The sequence below is a fragment of the Lipophrys pholis genome, assembly GCF_963383615.2.
Source record: "Lipophrys pholis genome assembly, chromosome: 1".
NCBI classification, from domain to species: domain Eukaryota; kingdom Metazoa; phylum Chordata; class Actinopteri; order Blenniiformes; family Blenniidae; genus Lipophrys; species Lipophrys pholis.
In genome coordinates this window covers 46,134,196-46,152,383 of record NC_137635.1, presented here as the reverse complement: position 1 = coordinate 46,152,383, position 18,188 = coordinate 46,134,196, and the positions used below count along the sequence as shown (strand labels likewise).

The 18,188-nt window shown below is 43.7% G+C and overlaps 1 protein-coding gene across 1 annotated transcript in view; it reads left to right on the top strand.

The window, feature by feature from the left end:
* The window catches only part of LOC308108169 (cadherin-6-like), a 121,463-nt gene extending 104,433 nt beyond the window's left edge, over positions 1–17,030 (top strand). Inside the window, exons 10-12 of the mRNA XM_080460929.1 lie at positions 7,899–8,016; positions 9,325–9,576; positions 14,532–17,030. Of these exons, the coding sequence (XP_080317055.1) occupies positions 7,899–8,016; positions 9,325–9,576; positions 14,532–15,073 (912 nt within the window). The 3' untranslated portion in view covers positions 15,074–17,030. The remainder of the gene's footprint in view (positions 1–7,898; positions 8,017–9,324; positions 9,577–14,531) is intronic.
* Positions 17,031–18,188: the final 1,158 nt, after the last annotated feature.

Genomic DNA, 18,188 nt, shown 5'->3' with positions numbered 1-18,188 from the left:
GTCTGGCGTTCGGTTCTGTCGGAGCATAAATACTGCTGATAAAGGCTGGGGCCAGCTTATATAATACTCACCATGTGCACGGTGTTATTTGCAGAGGGTGATTGAGCCAGCAGGCTGCTGAAAACCTCCACACATTTGCAAAGAACCACAAAACAAGAGCGAACGTTGGACACAATGTTCAGTTCCGCTATAGATCTGATTTACATTATATGACGTGGGCCAGTCTTTTGGGCTTTAAATAAACATGGGCAATAAAATAATGGAGTTGTTTGCCTGTAACTCGCGAGGGAGGGCTGCTCTGTGACATGATTTCACTGTGCAACGCTGAACTTGAACGGCATCCAGTGCAGAATTTGAGCTGGCTGAGCAGCCGGCGCAGAGCAGGTGGTGCCGGAGTTATTGTGCAGCGATGTGCTTTTTCGGAATCACTTACAGGACATGCCAAGCGCAAGAGGGTAAACCGAGCCGATAATCCCCTTTTATGAACAGAAGAATGCGGCATTTGCGCGGAATCAGCCGGCGAGTGCGACGCTGACCCGTTTAGAATCAGATTTATTATCTCCACACGTCCTCCGTGTTTATGAAAGCTGTGCTTTGTGTCTACAAGTCTGCGCTGATCAAATATATGGAAGGAACTACATCACAAGCACTTGTAGAACATCCCAAATCATGCCTTGTTTCGTGAATGCAACAGCAGAGTACCGATGAGCTTATTATAGTTTGACAAAAAGGAAACACAATTAACTAAAAGAAGAAAATCACCCCCTTTCATTGAACTAATCATCAGCTTTTCAAAAATTAGGATCCTTATTTAAAAATGGTGCATGATGGTTTATGTCATAATAAAACTACACCAAAACATTTCCAGTCATATGGTTTAAATCCAGAAGAACCACAAATTAGCAATAATTTAAATAGGGGTTAGGCAATCTGGCTCGTGGTGTCCATCAGCGGGGATTTGGAAGTGGGTATAAGCAATGCCGACTAAAAATTAAGTGAGTACACCGTATAACCGCGTATACCCTGGACTATACCACTGAGCATGGTTAATGCAGAAAGTCACCACTTATGTTCTCATCTCTCAGTTCTGCACATAAGCTTGAAATCTTCTGGCCAAAACTGACTTTGTTCTCCTTTCTGCCACCTTAAATTCTTCTAGAGTGTCCATCCACCTCAGCTGAAGCTGATCCCAGTGGATTATGGGTGAAAGAAATGTCTTCAGTCCATCATAGGGGAAACAGAGAGAGACAATTTCACATTTTCAAGTCAACAATCATCCTCAAATGTATGTTTTGTGGACTGTGGGAACCAGAGAACCTGCAACAAGCTCATTAAAAGAACATTTCAAATGGAAATGCCCCCGAGCCCAGACTCAAACCACTTTCTGCTGTGCCTGTGAGGCAGGAGGAGTAACCGATACACTTAGGCCCTTTTGATATATATATATATATATATATATATATATATATATGTTTGTCCACTTTTCCGCTGAGGAACAATGATCCAGAAGAAATTTGTAATCCTGGTGGATTACGGGACGAAAAGGCTGCAGAATCCGCCTTTTCATGCGCCATCCGCCGTCAGACATCAACAAACACAAGAATGACTCAGTGAGCACTCATCCATAGTCCCAAATAATCCCACAAAATCCAACAGTCAGTGCAGCTACAGACGGGTTGAGGAGGAACTGCACTAACATAGGCCCTAGTTATGTTTTTGCATTTTTGTGCTTAAATGGCAACCCCCCCCCCTGTTTACAGAGTCAGAGCGTATCTAAAGGGCCTTAATCCATTCACTCAATAAGCATGTGCAGCATACATTCACTCTCCGGACACAATGTCAGGGACAGCTTTATAGGACACCTTTATTTAATCCAAAGCTGACTGCGTTCTCCGAGTCAGAGACTCAACAAGGTGCTGAAATCTAGAGGAGCTTTAGCTGCGGCTACCAGTCATGTTGCTTTGACCAAAATCTGATCGTGGCAGCAGAGATCAGACATGTTTTTTGGCTTTCTTGGACTTGGTGAGATTGGCTGACGAGACATAAAGTGTGCCAGTTTGAGTCGTTCCACAAACGCTTTTTAATTTGCACCCCGGTGCTTCCTGATTGACTGATGTGGGTGTCCAGGGTGGAGTGGCTTTGATTTGTCGCACCACTGTAATCACATTTTATCCATCAAAAAAATCTAAATCCGAACGTTTCAGAGCAGACTCGGAGTGATCGTACGCCGCTGTAATACCACTTGATATGATTTATCACATACTGGATGGGGGTTCAACTAATGTGATTAAAGCACAGTGGCTTACTAATGCCAAGCAACGTACACACTCACACTCACTCTCACTCTCACACACACACACACACACACACACACACACACACACACACACACACACACACTGATTGGTTGTGCTTCTGGAGACTGCTTGGGTTCCTCTTTTGTGGTAGCTGACATGCTAATCTGTCATGGATGCTGACGATAGCTTACGAGCTGCGTGTTCTAAGTAGGGTGTTACACACAAACACGCATATCACACACCTAATGTTGTGCAACTATCCAAGGGATAAAAACACAAATCTCCATGAGCAATCATGAGAGAATGGATAAAAATATAACGCATCAAACCCCAAATGAGGCGCACTTTGCAGCGTCATTGTGGCATTCTCCTGGGCGGTGGCTCCCTGCCATCGGTTTCTCTCCATCATCCGCCCATCTCCTCATCCTTTAATTCCCCTGGCCTTTCATCTGTCCATCAGTGTTAATCATCAGTATTTGTTCGCCGGATCTCCTCCGCTGCCTCACTCGGGATCCGGATTTGTTTTAGCGTACATGTGCACATGTGTGCGTTATTGGCACTGATCTTCGTCAAAGCCTTTAAGCTCCCGGTAAGTACCTCCCATTCAATTAAATAAGATTCTGGTTATTCAGTTTAAAAAAAAAAAAAAAAAAACTAATCGGGAACACGTAGCCCCCCCTGGAGAGCCACTCCACCCACCCACAGCCCCCACTGTGCATTATTTAAAGCGTATCTCTAAATCTCACTCTCGAGGTGGTGAACGCACCCTCCGAGCTGCCCTTTTTTTACCTCACGCACTCATTTGATCCACTGCAGATATATAAATATTGATTGGAGCAATAGTCAAACCAATGGCTGCTGGGTGAAAGTACAGAGATGGGAAAAGTTTAGCAGCCAGTGAAAGCCTTTCATATGCGATATCTGACTTTTTGGGTTGGAATTCTTCAAGTTCAAATCAAAAACAAATCATCAGAGTGCCTGGAATTGCATATCGAACCTCGATACCTTTTCTTTAAGTTCAGACCAAAGTCAGAAGGCATCCACGGCCAGAAGTCTGGAGAAGTCATGTATTAAAAAAGACATGTTGTCTGATTTGTGTCGGCCTGTGTTTGACGTATTCTGAGCTGGTGAAATGAAAAAAGTCTTTAACCCTCTCGCATATTATTTTGGTTTAATCTGTACGATTGTCAAAAACTTTAAAATGAGGGAATCCTTTTGCCTCTTTTTTGTAAGGCAACTTCATACTTTCAGGCCTCGTTTACGTGAAATCATGACTATGTTATGAAAATGATGCTGTATTATACAGATTACAAATGGCACATAAATAAATATACTGTCAAAAAAATGGTCATGAATAGGAAAAATAAGTTTCAGTGGTAAATAAGATGTACTGTTTTGGTAATGCCCACATGAAACCGTTCTAATTGATAAGTCGCTTCCTCTCTGTTCGAGATTAATTTGATCCTCAGCTCGGGCCATCATACCCATGATAAGCCTTCTTTGTTTCCTTCATCACCGCAATTTGCTTTTTCCTCCAGTACCTCATTGGTTTCTCAGACACTCTCTTGTTTATAAAGTTTGTCCTATAGATTTTTCTTTTGGTGACATTTTTCCTGCTTTGTTTTTCTGTGGTACCGTAGCAGCATTATATTGTCATACAGTGACATCTAGTGGTCCAACATGCTGTATTACATATTTAAGTTGCTTTCTAATATAAGTCACATAACCAAGCAAACAACTAAAAGTCGTGTGACTTATCTTCAGCAGAATACGGCAGTTGGGACGAAAGCATCATTGAGTCTAAATGTTTGATACTTTTATATTAGTTTTGCGGAATTTGAAATGTTCAATATAAGATTTTAGCTGCTCTTTTTTTGTTTTGATAGTATGTCAAGTCTCTGCAGAGAGCTGAGAGATCATTCTAGAAACCAGATTATTTTGATTGAAGTACGTGTAGAATATTTTCCAACATTGTCTAACAAGCGGCTCTGTGGAACAGACATGCTTCGCATTTTAGTATCTGTTGCTTTAAAGGCTGTAAATTGCTCCAGCATTAGCGTGTGAGTGTTCACGCACGCAGGTCACTCCTGTTCTGTGCACTAATGCACTCTCCGTATCCTCACATATTCTGGCTTTTGAACTGTGTACTGATAACAAGCTGGATGGTTTCCATCCACCATTTTTCACAAACACTTTTGCATGTTGCTCCGTCAGACCACGAGATGAAATCAGACAGTGGCGTCTCTGCTTCTTGTTTCTATCTGCTTTTATAATTTATTTTTCATGGTGGAGATTGAACTTGTATTTGTGGATGCAGAGATGAACTGTGGTTTTTAGATGAGTTCAAGAGTCTTTTTTTTTTAAAGCTTTAAGATTCTCAAGTTGTGGCACAAATACCACCAATGAGTACGTGAGCTCCCTCTAATGGTACATGACGTTTCTTAGAAAATTTTATTTGAAAGGCCACATAATTGCCCTTTTTGTATATTTCTTTTTGCCACATTTTTATGAATTCTCTGGATCTGTATTGTAACTGATAAATGTAGATGTTTTTTGTTTGTTTTTTGTTAGATTAGGTGTTCAGTATTCTTAAATTCTCGACAGTGATAGAGCCCCCCTTGTCTTTACTTCTGAATGACTCATCCATCCATGTGAGTTTCTATGAAAACCTGCTGTGTGTGATTCAAACTAGAAGTCACCTTTTTTTTAGTTTTTTTAAATCCATTGACAATACATTCACTTATATTGATTTTCTTCAGACTGCACCCTCCCTGACCTTAACCACAGCCTTCAGTCTTCACACACCTTCTCTTTGAGGTTTAATGAGTTCCCAACAGAGGAACTGCCATTTTTGTCCCCAAAATGACAGGAGTCGTCAGGAATCAGGTTTCGGGCCCCACGAGTGTAGAAGAACAAGAACACATACACACACACACACACACACACACACACACACACTTCTGGAAATTCGGGGTAACAAGTTTTCGGTCCATGGGGGGGGGGGGGGGGCAGAAAACCTATGCATACACAGGAAGAAGACACAAACTCTACAGACGAAAGTTGCCAAGCCTGGTATCAAACCAAAATGGAAAAACTTTTGTTTCATTTTGAAAATGCCGTTTTATCAAAATGGCTCCAACTCTGTCTCCGTGGCAACGGGGGGGGGGGGGGGGGGGAACGGTACACCACGGTCGTAGTAAACAATTCTTCTGCACATGCATGAGTAGATTGGACAATAACAACAATGGTGGCCTCTAGAGTGGCACTACTCTTGATTCAGACGAAATAACAATCCGACTTGGTCGTTTGTCCATACGACGGTCTCTGTGCTCGCCATCGTTAACGTGTACAGCGTATTGTTCTCTGTGAGCATGTGCGTGGCTTCATTACAAAAACAGCACCCATGAGTGACCTGGCAGGCCAATTACATCGTTTTCAGCCTTCCTATGGTTTCAATCTTCAAAACGTTGTTGTGTAAACATGAAACTTCTTTGAAACGAAAAATGATGCGTTTTCCCTTAAAACATTGTCGTGTGAGCAGAAAATCTTATCAACAGCATTAATGTTGGAAAAACAATTCCCATTATACAAGATTTGAAATAAGGATTTTTTATTTTATTTTTTTTGTCTGAGACACAAACGCTATATTTACAGGACTGGTGCTTCCTTCTTGTTCACGGTGAACTTTGGACTCCTCATTGTATGTGTGTTTAATTGAAGCCCACAGCGCCTGTTATTCTCCTCCCCGTTTCTGAATGTGACTGTGAAAATCCACACACAATCCGTCCAAGCTGCTGTCAGCTTTTCTGCTCTCCAAAGCGATTCCCCACCCGAAATCTATCTTGGGAGTGCGAACCTCTCCTCCCCCCTGTAGATTTGAGAGGTAGCGGCACAAAAAAGTTTGTCGGCTGCTTGTTGCTCAGTCGACAGCAGCTGTGCTCGTCTTGATCTCGCTCAGCTGCAGTGGATCCCAGCGGCGACGTGTCGACGCTGTTGGGAAAAATACAAAGTTGTCATGCTGCTGCTGCAGCCGCCGCCGCCGCCGCTGCCATACAGTAATCCACCTCCTTCCATTTTCATTCATCAGCTCTGTACGATCCAAACACTCATTGTTTTGCTCTGGAAGTGGGTGTTTTGTTACATTTCAATATGAATGGGACAATTATGCTGAAGGACAGCAAAGAAATTCTGGCATAAACTCCTTCCAGTATTTTTTGATAACTATGGCTCCCGAATGTATATTAAGTGGCCACGCTAAATCATACTTATTTTGATCATTTGTCAAGAGTATTCTCTATTTCGGGTCAATACATCATTTTCTATACAGTATGAAGTTTGCATGTATTTTTACTAAAGCTGGGAAGGTCGACACATTAAATCTGGAGCTTCACTCTGATGGAAAATGTTCAAAATAAGCATGTGAAGTTGATATTGTTGGCTCGATTTGTAATTAATACCACAATAAGTGTGTAAATTTTACCAGTCCTTAAATGTCCTGTTAATAGAATATTGTACCGGCACAACGTCTCCATCTCCGCCCATTCCAGGCCTTTTTCCTTCTGTGCATGAATGCTACGAGAACAATGGCTCTATTCTTGGTTCTCTTCATTTATTTCCTGCCTGGAGGCGTATGCAGATGACGTACTTTTCATGGTGGAGTCATTGGAGAGCGGTGCGCTCATTGTCACACCTCAGTTTCGAACGTCCATGTCACTCAGGGTGGCTTATAACGAACATATTAAAAACACTTTGTGGGAGTATTTGGATGAGTCTTGGGTGTCCTCCCTCTCTCGTCTCGTCACGGGCGCTCGGAGCTCAGTGTGACTCCATTCCTTCCTTTTCTTAATGATAGAAATGTTCCGTTTCTTTTTTTTTTTTTTTTTAAACCTGTCCTGACTTTACTTTTCAATAACCTTTAGAACTGTTAGTTTCGTGTTTCAATGAATACAGTCTTCGTCCTCCAATCTCCGAGACACGTTGACTCCATCTCTACTTGGTGCGAGTCCTCTAACTCCAATCCCCTCAACTGCTCTTGAATTGGTCAATCTGTTGAATCAATCACTTTAAAATGGGTCAGTGTTCAGGCTTATATCCTTTTTTTTTTTTTTTCACAATGTCTTTTTTCAAAATCTTTTGAATTGCGTTGTGACAATGCTTCCTAAAGCAATAAAAGGGGACGGGATCCACTGCAGTGAGTACTTTTATTTGACTCTGATGTGACGTGAGAAACTTGCCATATGAGGAGCGTATCATGAGTAAAGAATCGGATGTTTCGTTTCATTGAACCGGGTGTTGTTGCGTATGATTCAGTAAACCGAGCTGCTTGGCTGCGTGCTGTCCTATTTCAGTGCAATATATGATTTTATGAGCTGTGCTGTTGACAGAAAGACTGCGGGCTTATTTAGCTCAGACAGCAGTGATCCTGATAATATCCCAATCTGTTGAGTTTTGGCTGCTCTGCAGTGAGGACACTAATGTGCACCGTGGCTGTGAGTGGCCGCTCGAACCCTGCCAGCCTCTCTCCACACTCATTGACTGCTCTTAACTCACTTAAATCTACCGGGACGCTGGTGTTAATGGAAGTTGCCATCTCCCCCGCAGCGGATCCAGACTGTGAGCGCTGTCGATGCCGACGAGCCGTCAACGGGACACAAGTTCTTCTTCAGCCTGGCTCCCGAGGGGACCCACCGTAGCAACTTCACGGTCCGGGACAACGGAGGTATGGAACCTGACTCAAGGCTTTAGAAGATTGACCACAAAGAAAAATCAAGTACATTCATAAATGAAGTCATGAGAAATGTGCAGAAACACTCAATCATCCAATTTGCCCTGCACCCAAATGGACAAAAGCAACACTTAAATGGTTCAATAGTTTGCCAAATCAAAATATGCATCGCATCCCAAAGAAAACGGATTCTTTTTCAATGATTTTTTTTAAGAATAGCGAATACAACGTGAAGGCTAGCTCTCTCAATGTGAAAATGCAAACTAACATTAGCCTCAAAGCCACGCTGTCAGGGTGAGGTTGTAAAAGCATGCATAATGCAAAACCTATAGGAGAAGTTTTGGGGACATTTCACTGTATTGTGCATCAGGGGGTTTCATTAAAATTGGCTTCATGTTGATATTGGCATTATTTTCAGTAGTAATTGTTTGGTTTCATGAAAATATAGACATTTTCATCTTCAAAGTTTAAATTTGAAAGTTATTTTGGCACTATTTTCTGTCTCACCCACTCAAGATGAAACTGGACGGCTTGTTGGTCCTGAAGTAAAACGTGTTTGACAGATATGAGTTAAATGTTGAGTTATCAATCGAGTTACACCGATACCGACACCAGTATCGGGTATCAGTATCAGTGCATCCCTAGTTTCCAACAACCTTTCTCAGGAAGTATTGACACGTTTCTTTTTGCAATATGCACAGTATATTACCCAAATTGTTATGATATATTGTGCAGCTCGGGTAGAAAGTAGCACAATTTTGTACCACTAGATGGTGTCGGGAGTCGAGTCTGCTTCCATCTCTGATCCAAGTTTATCAAATCGATATCCATTGTCGTAGATCTAATGAATTGATATCTTGGCTCACAACACCACAAGACATTTAACTATTTAACATCTGGATCATTTTAGTTCACTTTAATTCGATCAAATATCTGAAATAATTGGGATTGGAAGCTGAAACTCGTGCTTTCCAAGCTCAGGGTTAACTGATCACTCACAGTCGAGCAGCAGTTCATTACTCTGTCTTAATTTGCGATTTAAAGACTTTTCATTTGGTAAAACAGTAACCACAGTATGTCGCTCCTGTCATCCAGTCAAGTTCAATACTCTTTGCAGATTCCTCCCCACGCTTTGTCTCCTCGGTGAGGTGGAATGAGTCACCGAGGCGCCCACATTTCTCCCTGCAACCTGCTAATAAAGTGATTTGTATTCACACCTCTGCTGCGTGACACGGTGTCAGACAGAGCGTGCGCTGCAGGTGTGCCGTAATCATGTTCTCACCAAAAGCCTCTCTGACTCAGACAACACCGCCGGCATCCTGACCCGCCGGGCCAGCTACAGCCGCCTGCACCAGAGCGTCTACCTGGTTCCCGTGGTGATCACGGACGGAGACTACCCCATGCAGAGCAGCACCGGGACTCTCACCGTGAGGGTGTGCACCTGCGACCGGGAGGGAAACATGGAGCTGTGCAACGCCGAGGCCCTGAGCAGCTCCCCCGGCCTCAGCACCGGGGCGCTCATCGCCATCCTCCTGTGTGCCATCATACTGTTGAGTAAGTAGTCGAACATATGCATCACAGCAGAGTTTTACTTTGGGTTACCACTCGGGATGCTTCGATACCGATACGAGTATTGAGTATCAGGTCCGATACTGCATGAAATACTCAAAAAAGCTCCCAGATACAACCTCAGCGAGAGACAGAGACCACGAGCGATGTCCACAGTTTGAAGATTCTTTAATATTAATGAGAATGACAAAAGTAAGGCAGACTGTCAATTAGGTTCCGTACAAAATATCAAGAGGAGGCAAAAGTTAGTCCGTACAACGTAATCAGCAGAGACATGTGGACCAGCAGAGTTAGCCTGATGTCGCTTATTAGTTTCACTGTTCAGGGGCTCCAGGAGGATGTTACTCCGAGCCGTGCTACATGCTAAAGAGTTTCGGGGCTCACACACCAGGGATGCTATATGCTAAACGTGATTAAAGTACGACTGATACTCATTAATGGCAAAATGTTATTAGCAAGCTTGGTCCGTCGCTCTACAGTCTACAGTACGCATAGGGGAGTTCGTAGATACACGCTATGTACTGCTCTTTGCGTACTGTAGACGCATTAGTATATTCAGTCTTCATGACTATTGGAGGTGTGCATAGTGTCAGTGGTTCATGGCAACACGTCATTGGCGTATTGCTTGCGTATGGAGTATGAATTAGGCTTAACGGAATTTAAAAAGTATTCGTATCGGTACTCGGTATCAGCAAGTAGCTAAAGATTAACACTTTAGTCATTTATAAAAGTGGTATCGGTGCATCCCTGGTTACAACTAAAGTAGATCCATGTTATTACCATTGATTGCTGCGCAACATAAAATGAATAAATCACGAACACGAAAAGATACCAAGAAACGATAACATGTGCCCGGGAGTACCAAGATGGCCGCTGATATAAGAACTCCGATGCTCGATCCAGTGTGACATCAGTGGTGAAAACGGGTGTAGAGGTGGAGGTTTTTTTTCTTCAGTTTTTCACTCAGAATAGTACATTGTTCTATGTGCACATATATGTGTGGTTTTATTACAAAAAAACAAACCACAACGCCCACTGGTGGCCCAACATGCCAACTACATTGATTTCACCATTTCCGTGTTCATGCACATGTTTCCAAAACGTTGCCGTGTAAATTATTGTGAAAGGAAAATGCAAAAACTGTGGATTTTCACTGGAAATGTTATTGTGTAAGCGGGGTCTCAATCTGAACTGTGGCAGTGAGCCCCTCCTCATCTTTACTGACTCTCCAAAATCTTTCTTTTTTTCCACTCAATTTTGTTACTGACAGTTGAGCTCGTTGGAAGTTCCACAGGCTGTGTAGTTTACAATAAATCTATATTCAATTAGTCAATTATAAATCCAGAGTTTAAATGATTTGCACATCATTGCCTTCAGTTTGTTTGTTGCACTTTGCATAATGTCCCCGCTGATTTGGAACGAGGTTGTAAAATAATGAGGCGAATGCATTTGAAAGTAACTCCTTTGAAGGAGACGTGGGGGGGGGGGATTTAAAAAATAAATAAAAAAAAGGTCCAAGCTTCGGCGTGCATAATAACCAGTAAGCATAATCAGTCTCTTTTTAAGAAACATCACAATAAATCGGGCAATTATTCCAAAATGTAGGATGAACCAGTCGTGCTTATCTCGGCTGGTGCTGGCCCTCCGCAGGAGCCTCCATTTGTCCAATATCGTAAACACATGCAGCCATTGTGCTTTCTCAATCGCTTTAATGGGAAACAATGTTGGTTCAGAGCCTCCGTCTGCTGCCGCTGCCGCTCGTCTGAGGCAAACCTGCTATGGAAATGAATGCATCTCATCTGCCACCACATCCCCACTTATCCTCTTATTCATGCAGTGGTCACAGTCCAGTGGGCCGCTTGCAAAATGAATACATATTTATGCCTCTAAAAGTGCAGTCATTGCAGACTTAGTGGACACACACTCACACACACACACACACACACACACACACACACACACACACACACACACACACACACACACACACACACACACTCCAACAAATGTATGGAGGCACACACAGAGGAAGGAGAAAGTGCTCTCATGCAGTGTCCACACTTACAGTACATACATGCATGCATAGAGATGAGGCAGCCTGCCATCAACAACCTGCACACACACACACACACACACACACACACACACACACACAGAGTATTCATTATTGTCCTCCTCCATTTGTGTAAAAAGATCATTTTGTGTCTGTCTTCATCTAACCTTTTAATCACACCCCAATCGTCGCTTTCTCGCCGACAACGCATTTGTTTGCAAGACACTTTGTTGTTACAGCAGAAATTCTTCTCGGGAGGTTTAAAAAGGTACACATTGGCCCAAGTGCAAAGTGTAAATGAGAAGGTGGCGTGCGACGCGGCGGGAAATGACGGGAAACTGCAGAGCGCCACACACGGACGTTTCATGTGTGACACGAGGAGGATTTGAGATGGCACGGGTCACCATACAGCGCTGCCTGTTGTGTGACGTAACATGACACGACGCAACGCTGCATCTGTGTTACACTGGAAGAGCCGCTGGAGTCTGCTGCGATATGAAACGAAGGGACCTAAACCGTGCGTGGCGATATAGGACAGGACATGTTGACGACGGCATGTTTTAGCATAACGAGCCAACACAGTGAGTTACAGCAGAGGACAGTAAAACTCTGCAGAGTATGGCATATAGCTGTGTCATGTGGAAATATGTCTGTTTTTCTATTACTGGCGTGCTCTGGAGACGAGGTTAACAGTGGCTACATTCACTGTCGTAGGATTTTTTTCTCACATAGTGGAACCAAAGGAAAGACCATGAAATCCAAGTAAAAATGAATGAAACGCTAAACATTTTGACATAAACGGTTAGAAGTTTCGCGTTTACCCGGCAAAGTTTTCGAAAAACTGGCAGAAATGCTGAAAACTGTTCAGTTTCAATGTCAGGCCACTAGTGGGTGCTGTTGTTGCTTTTTTTTTTTTTTGTAATGAAACCACACGGATGCGCACAGAGAACAACGCACAGTAAACCTTAGCCATGACGAGTACACAGACATTCATATGGACAAACGAGGAAGTTGGATTGCTATTCCGCGTCCCAGGAGAGTATGGACTGTCAGTCATGACACAGGCCGCCATTGTTGTATTAGTCCATCTACTTGCGCATGTGCAGGAGAACTATGTACAGCAGCCATGGCGTACATGTGCAGTTGAACCGTTTCCAAAAAGTTGCATTTCCATTTGAAAACGTGGTCGCGTGAACGAAGTCTTAAAGTCCAGAAAATATCCTATTTTTTCCCCAAACGTTACCAGTAATGCAACGCTTGACAACATTGCTGTGTATTTACCTGACGTGGTTTCTTCTGATCATCTCCGGCAACAGATCAAACCCCCAGATGGGCGATGATCCGGCAGGAAGTGAAGGCGGCGCACTCTCGCTGCTCGTAAAGAAAAGCCTTTTCGTGTAATCACACTGAGGCACCGCCTCCAGGAGAAAAGTGTGAAAACACATGGAGATTCAACTTATTCAACAGCGCGAAGAAAATAAAAATCGGGCAGCGGCAAGTGCTGGAACCAATTCTCTGTCAAGGAGGAATCACATTGTATGGAGTTATATTTAATATGTTAATCAAAGCGCCGCCTTAAGGCGGCGGTATTGCAGTAATCTGGGTATGCATATGAATGTATCCATCATGGCCCCGCCGCGGGGATGGTTTGGTGTTCGGGCCTCTCTCTCTCACCTCTGTTTGTACACTGACCTCTCCCTCCATCCGGATTACCTTTTTTTTTTTCTCTCTCTCTCTTTCCCCCCTCATTCTCACTATCTGATGCTGCCCCAGTCACGTCCCACCACTCGCGCTCTCCAGACATTCCGTGCTCATGTTTGCGGCGCTTCTGTTGGAGGCATTATCAGCTCGTCGGGCTCCCTGACCTTCGCTCCGCCGCCGCTCTCTGCGTTCGCTCTTCGTTGAAATTCAAAGCGGCCCGCATGAGCTTAGCCAATCAAATGTTCTGCATGATGTGTACGGCTGAGTCCCTCCCCTGGAAAAAATCAAAGGCTTGGCTGTCTGTTCTGGTCTGCCTGCACCGCGTCCCTCTTTTCACACCTCGTTTAGAACATGGCTGATGCATCCTGGGTGTTTTCTTCTCTTTGCCGCGGTTCTCTTACAGCACAATTAAAACTGGCTCATGTATTTGAACGTACTTCAGCTTTTCATAACTTTATCCCAAAGCCCCACCTCCACCTCAGCATCCACCTGTGTTAGTCATCCTCACTGGCGGCGCTCTGATTGGCCGCTGCTTTGACGGGAGCGACGAGGTCAGCGCTGCCACTTCAAACGCTGTATTCACATAATCCGGTCCACGGGACCGAGCTGAGTCGGTCGTGGCTATCAAAGCTTCTCACATTTAGCTCAAACTGCCAGAGCGAAGAGAGAAAAAAAAAAAAAACCTTAAACGTTAATAATGTGATATTATGTTAACGAAGCTGAGGCTCAAAGAAGAATAGTGAATATAACTTAAGAAACCGATAGAAAGACTCTATAGACTCTTTTTTTTTTTTCCAATCCAACCATACAAAGCTTTCAATTATAATGTGCCTCCCTTAAAATATTGCCTTAACGCGCACAAAATCAAATATACAAAGACAGTTATGATCCCAGTCTAAACCGTCTAATCCAAAACGAGGTCTTAAACTTTCTGGAGCTTTCTGGAGCGACTCCCGTGGGTTTTAGGAGAGGATTTGTGAGTGGAAATGATAGAAATTACATAAGTGTGGGTGAGATGTGAGTGCAGCTCAATTCATAAAGCCGCTGCCGAGCGCCGCTCGTGTTTTAATATAAACCGATACAAGGAGCATCATCAATCACAACCGGTAGGAATGAAAGATGGTCTGAGGCGATGGAATGCTGCCTGTGTGTCCGTCTAATCCGATCTCCGTCTTGTTCCCCGCAGTGATCGTGGTTCTGTTCACGGCGTTGAAACGCCAGAGGAAGCAGGAGCCCCTCATTATCTCCAAAGAGGACGTCCGGGACAACGTGGTGAGCTACAACGACGAGGGCGGCGGCGAGGAGGACACCCAGGCCTTCGATATCGGCGCGCTGCGACACCCGGACGCCGCCGCCGCCTTGGAGGAGTCGGCCAAGCAGAGGCGGGACATCATCCCCACCGACACCCTGCTGTACCCGCCGCGCCGCCACCCCGCCCCCTCCGGCCTAATCATGCCTCCGGTGGCCATGGCTTCGCGCGACAACGGCGACGTGCGCGAGTTCATCAACCAGCGAGTGCTGGAGAACGACTGCAACCCCACGGCGCCGCCCTACGACTCTCTGGCCACGTACGCCTACGAGGGCGCGGGCTCGGTGGCCGAGTCGCTCAGCTCGCTGGGCACGGCTTCGTCGGAGGCCGAGCAGGACTACCACTACCTGAGTGACTGGGGGCCGAGGTTCAGGAAGCTGGCTGACCTGTACGGGGCCGAGGACAGCGACTTCTCCTAACAGAGACACGGCGGGCGCACTTCCACGTCAAACACGGGTTCGGGCAACATTTTGATCGGTGCAGGGCCCCGGGGACGGCGACATCCAACTACGAGCGTCATCGTAGAGACTCTTTGAATGTTGCTGATGAGCTTTAAGAAAACCGTGACAACTTCACAAACCCCCCCACACACACACACACACACACACACAGACACACACACACACAGACACACACAGACACACACACACACACACACACACTCCACACCACGAACCAACGGATGTGCTCAACGTCAATCCCAGTAATCGGGATACTGAAGATCACCACCTGACCTTTGGCCTGCCTTCGCTGAACATTGATCCACAAATGGAGCTTACAGAGTCTTTTTAGGAAAAAAAAAAAAAAAATTGTATTTTCGGGAACAAGAACTCATGCTCATGGATGTAGAAATGTAAATCAACCAGCACAACGGTGGAGCCTAAAGATCTTCGGTTCCACCAGCGTGAACCTCTTCAAAGACTCATTTCAGGCCTGACTGGAGTTCAGAATCAAAATTGGACTGTATTTTTATGGAGAATTGGACTTTTAATACCTTCTTTGGCTTTGCTTTAATCTCTGGCGGGTTACCAAATAACTATTCAGCAGAGTGTTTCTCCTGGCTTTACATGTGCCATTCGAAAGGCAAACCGAGCGGAGCGTTTGGAACCGGGTCAGTCCACAGAACGCCGACGCCGTGGCTCCGGGACGGGAGCGGACCGATGGATCTACCGCTGCAGACGTGTGCGTGAAGTGCGTGCAAAGACAAACATCTTTGTTCTTTTCCTTTTTCTTTTTTTTTTTCGACTAAGTGCCCTTCTGCTGCCCTTCGAGCTGAACTGTGGATGCCCGTCGGCCGGCTGAGGCTGGAGGGGGCTAACGACTCTTCTCTGATTGCTTTTTTGTCTTTTCATTTGCTGTCCTGTATAAAATGACCATTCCAGAGGAAGTTGTTCTGAAGGATCCTCGCTTGATAATCGCCTTCTTCGGGACACAGAGTAAAAAGACGACAGCTTGTGTGACTAAATGCACTGATTTCCATTCATTTAAGGTTGTTGGGGTTGTTGGGTTTTTTTTTTTGTTGTTGGTTTTTTAATAATCTTTGTTATTGTTTGTTTTGGGTTTGTGTGCTGCTCACAAGGAGAAAATATATGTTCACCAGATTATTCCTAGCTCTCTCGCTTCTTGATATTGTGAACTGGAAGTCTTTGCATCTTTTCATTTCACAGGGGAATTTATTTTTCTCTGTCAAAACTGATCTTCACACGACGCTTTCTTTGGGGTTATGCCTATGCAGTGGGGCTGTCACTTCTCGAACATCCCAATAATGTCCAAGCACGACTTCATTTACCATTTTCCTCAAGTCAACTCCACCAATCAGACGTACCCCGACCTGTTCAAGCTGTTTAAAATGTTGTATCGAACATGTGAACTGTTAAAGCTACAGCATTTTTACCTTGAAACAATTAAGGTAGTAAATTGCGATATCAATCGGCGTTAGCAGACAGACTTGCAGTACAATTTAGCACCACAAGGTGGTGTAACGAGTACCTGGTATGTAGTCATTGCTCAGTTGGTGACGGAAAGAAGGAGCAGGAGGCTCCAAATGTGATGGATAGGTTATTATCGATGCTAAATGTACTGGGAGCCGCTTGCTCGCAGGCAGAATAAACATTACAGCAAATTGCAACAATACAAAGAATAAAAGTGGTTTGACTTCAATTGTACTCAATGTTTTTGTGGATGATCTCCTCAGCCTTTGTTATTTGTTTAGTTTTTTTTGTCTTTTAAGCCATCTGTTTTCTATTATTTAAATTTAAGAGCTAAACTCGTCGACGACAAGTCTCCTAAAACCTTAATTTAATACCAGTAACCATATGGACTAGAAGGGGGTCGCCCTGAAAATCTACTGGGGTGACAAAATTGTCAGAAATCAGCAAAAAAAAAAAAAAAAATTAAATAGAAAGTTGTAGCAACAACATGCTAAGCAAAGAATTTGCTGGTTAATTTTTATAAATGAAAATTATGTATTGAAAAAGGCATGAGAGAAGGGAAACAGAGCAGTGTAAATAGCTCAATGTTTGAAAAACTTGTGATAGAAAACTTACTGTGATGACGAAATCTATCACATTTGATTTACTTGAAATTTCAATACCGATGTTGTACTTACCATGACCACTAGAGGTCACAATTCAGTTGAACGTTCACCATTTTAAGCTTCGACAATCCATCATGGACCACCTGATTTATGAAACAACACTGGTTAGATTTCTAACCGCGAATAATGTAGAAAAATTAGTTCCGATTTTTTATTTTATTTTATTTTATGATGATTGGGATTGGTCAGTCCAAGTGGGCGTGTTTAATTCAGAAAAGCTACATGCTCTTTTTTTTTTTTTTTTTTTTTTTTAAAAAGAGTTTTCCATGAAGAAACCAGAACAAAGTTTGTTCTTTGAGGAAAACAAACCTCTTCGCTGGGTTTGGACCAACCTTCGCGGTGAAACCCTTCCGGGATCTCCCGGATGAATCCGAACGCTAACGAACAAAGTTTCCTCCTTATGCGTTCCCGCCTAATGTTTTTGGAGAGAGTGACAGCCTTACTTCACAGCCAGCGCTGCGGCTTGAATGTCTTTCCTCGACTTTCGGTTTCATATTATTACCCGTTTCCACCCATATACTCTTATAGCTTCACTTCCAAAAAGTTATTACCCCGAGGATTCTGGCACCGTTGTCACTCGCTGCTTTGTATGAAATGTTATGGGAAAAAAAGAAACCTCAAGCCTCCTCCAGTGATTTATTTACTGAATTTAATTCAGCCCACTCTTTTTTTATTTTTTTTGTTTTCTGTTCTGGAGAGGTTTTTGTTGTTAAATGTTGTAATTAACCAACACTGGATGTCACACTGATTCCTGAAGCAAAAGGTCAAACTCACAACATTCAAAAGAGGAAAGAAACTCATGAGGTCACATTTGTTCCCCCCTTTTTATTTTCTTTTTTTTCTTTTTTTTTTAATCTCTTGTTCTGATATGATATCAGGAGTTTGTATTCGTGTACTTTGGCAGTTTCAGTAAAAAAAAAAAAAAGCAGCAGTTTGTT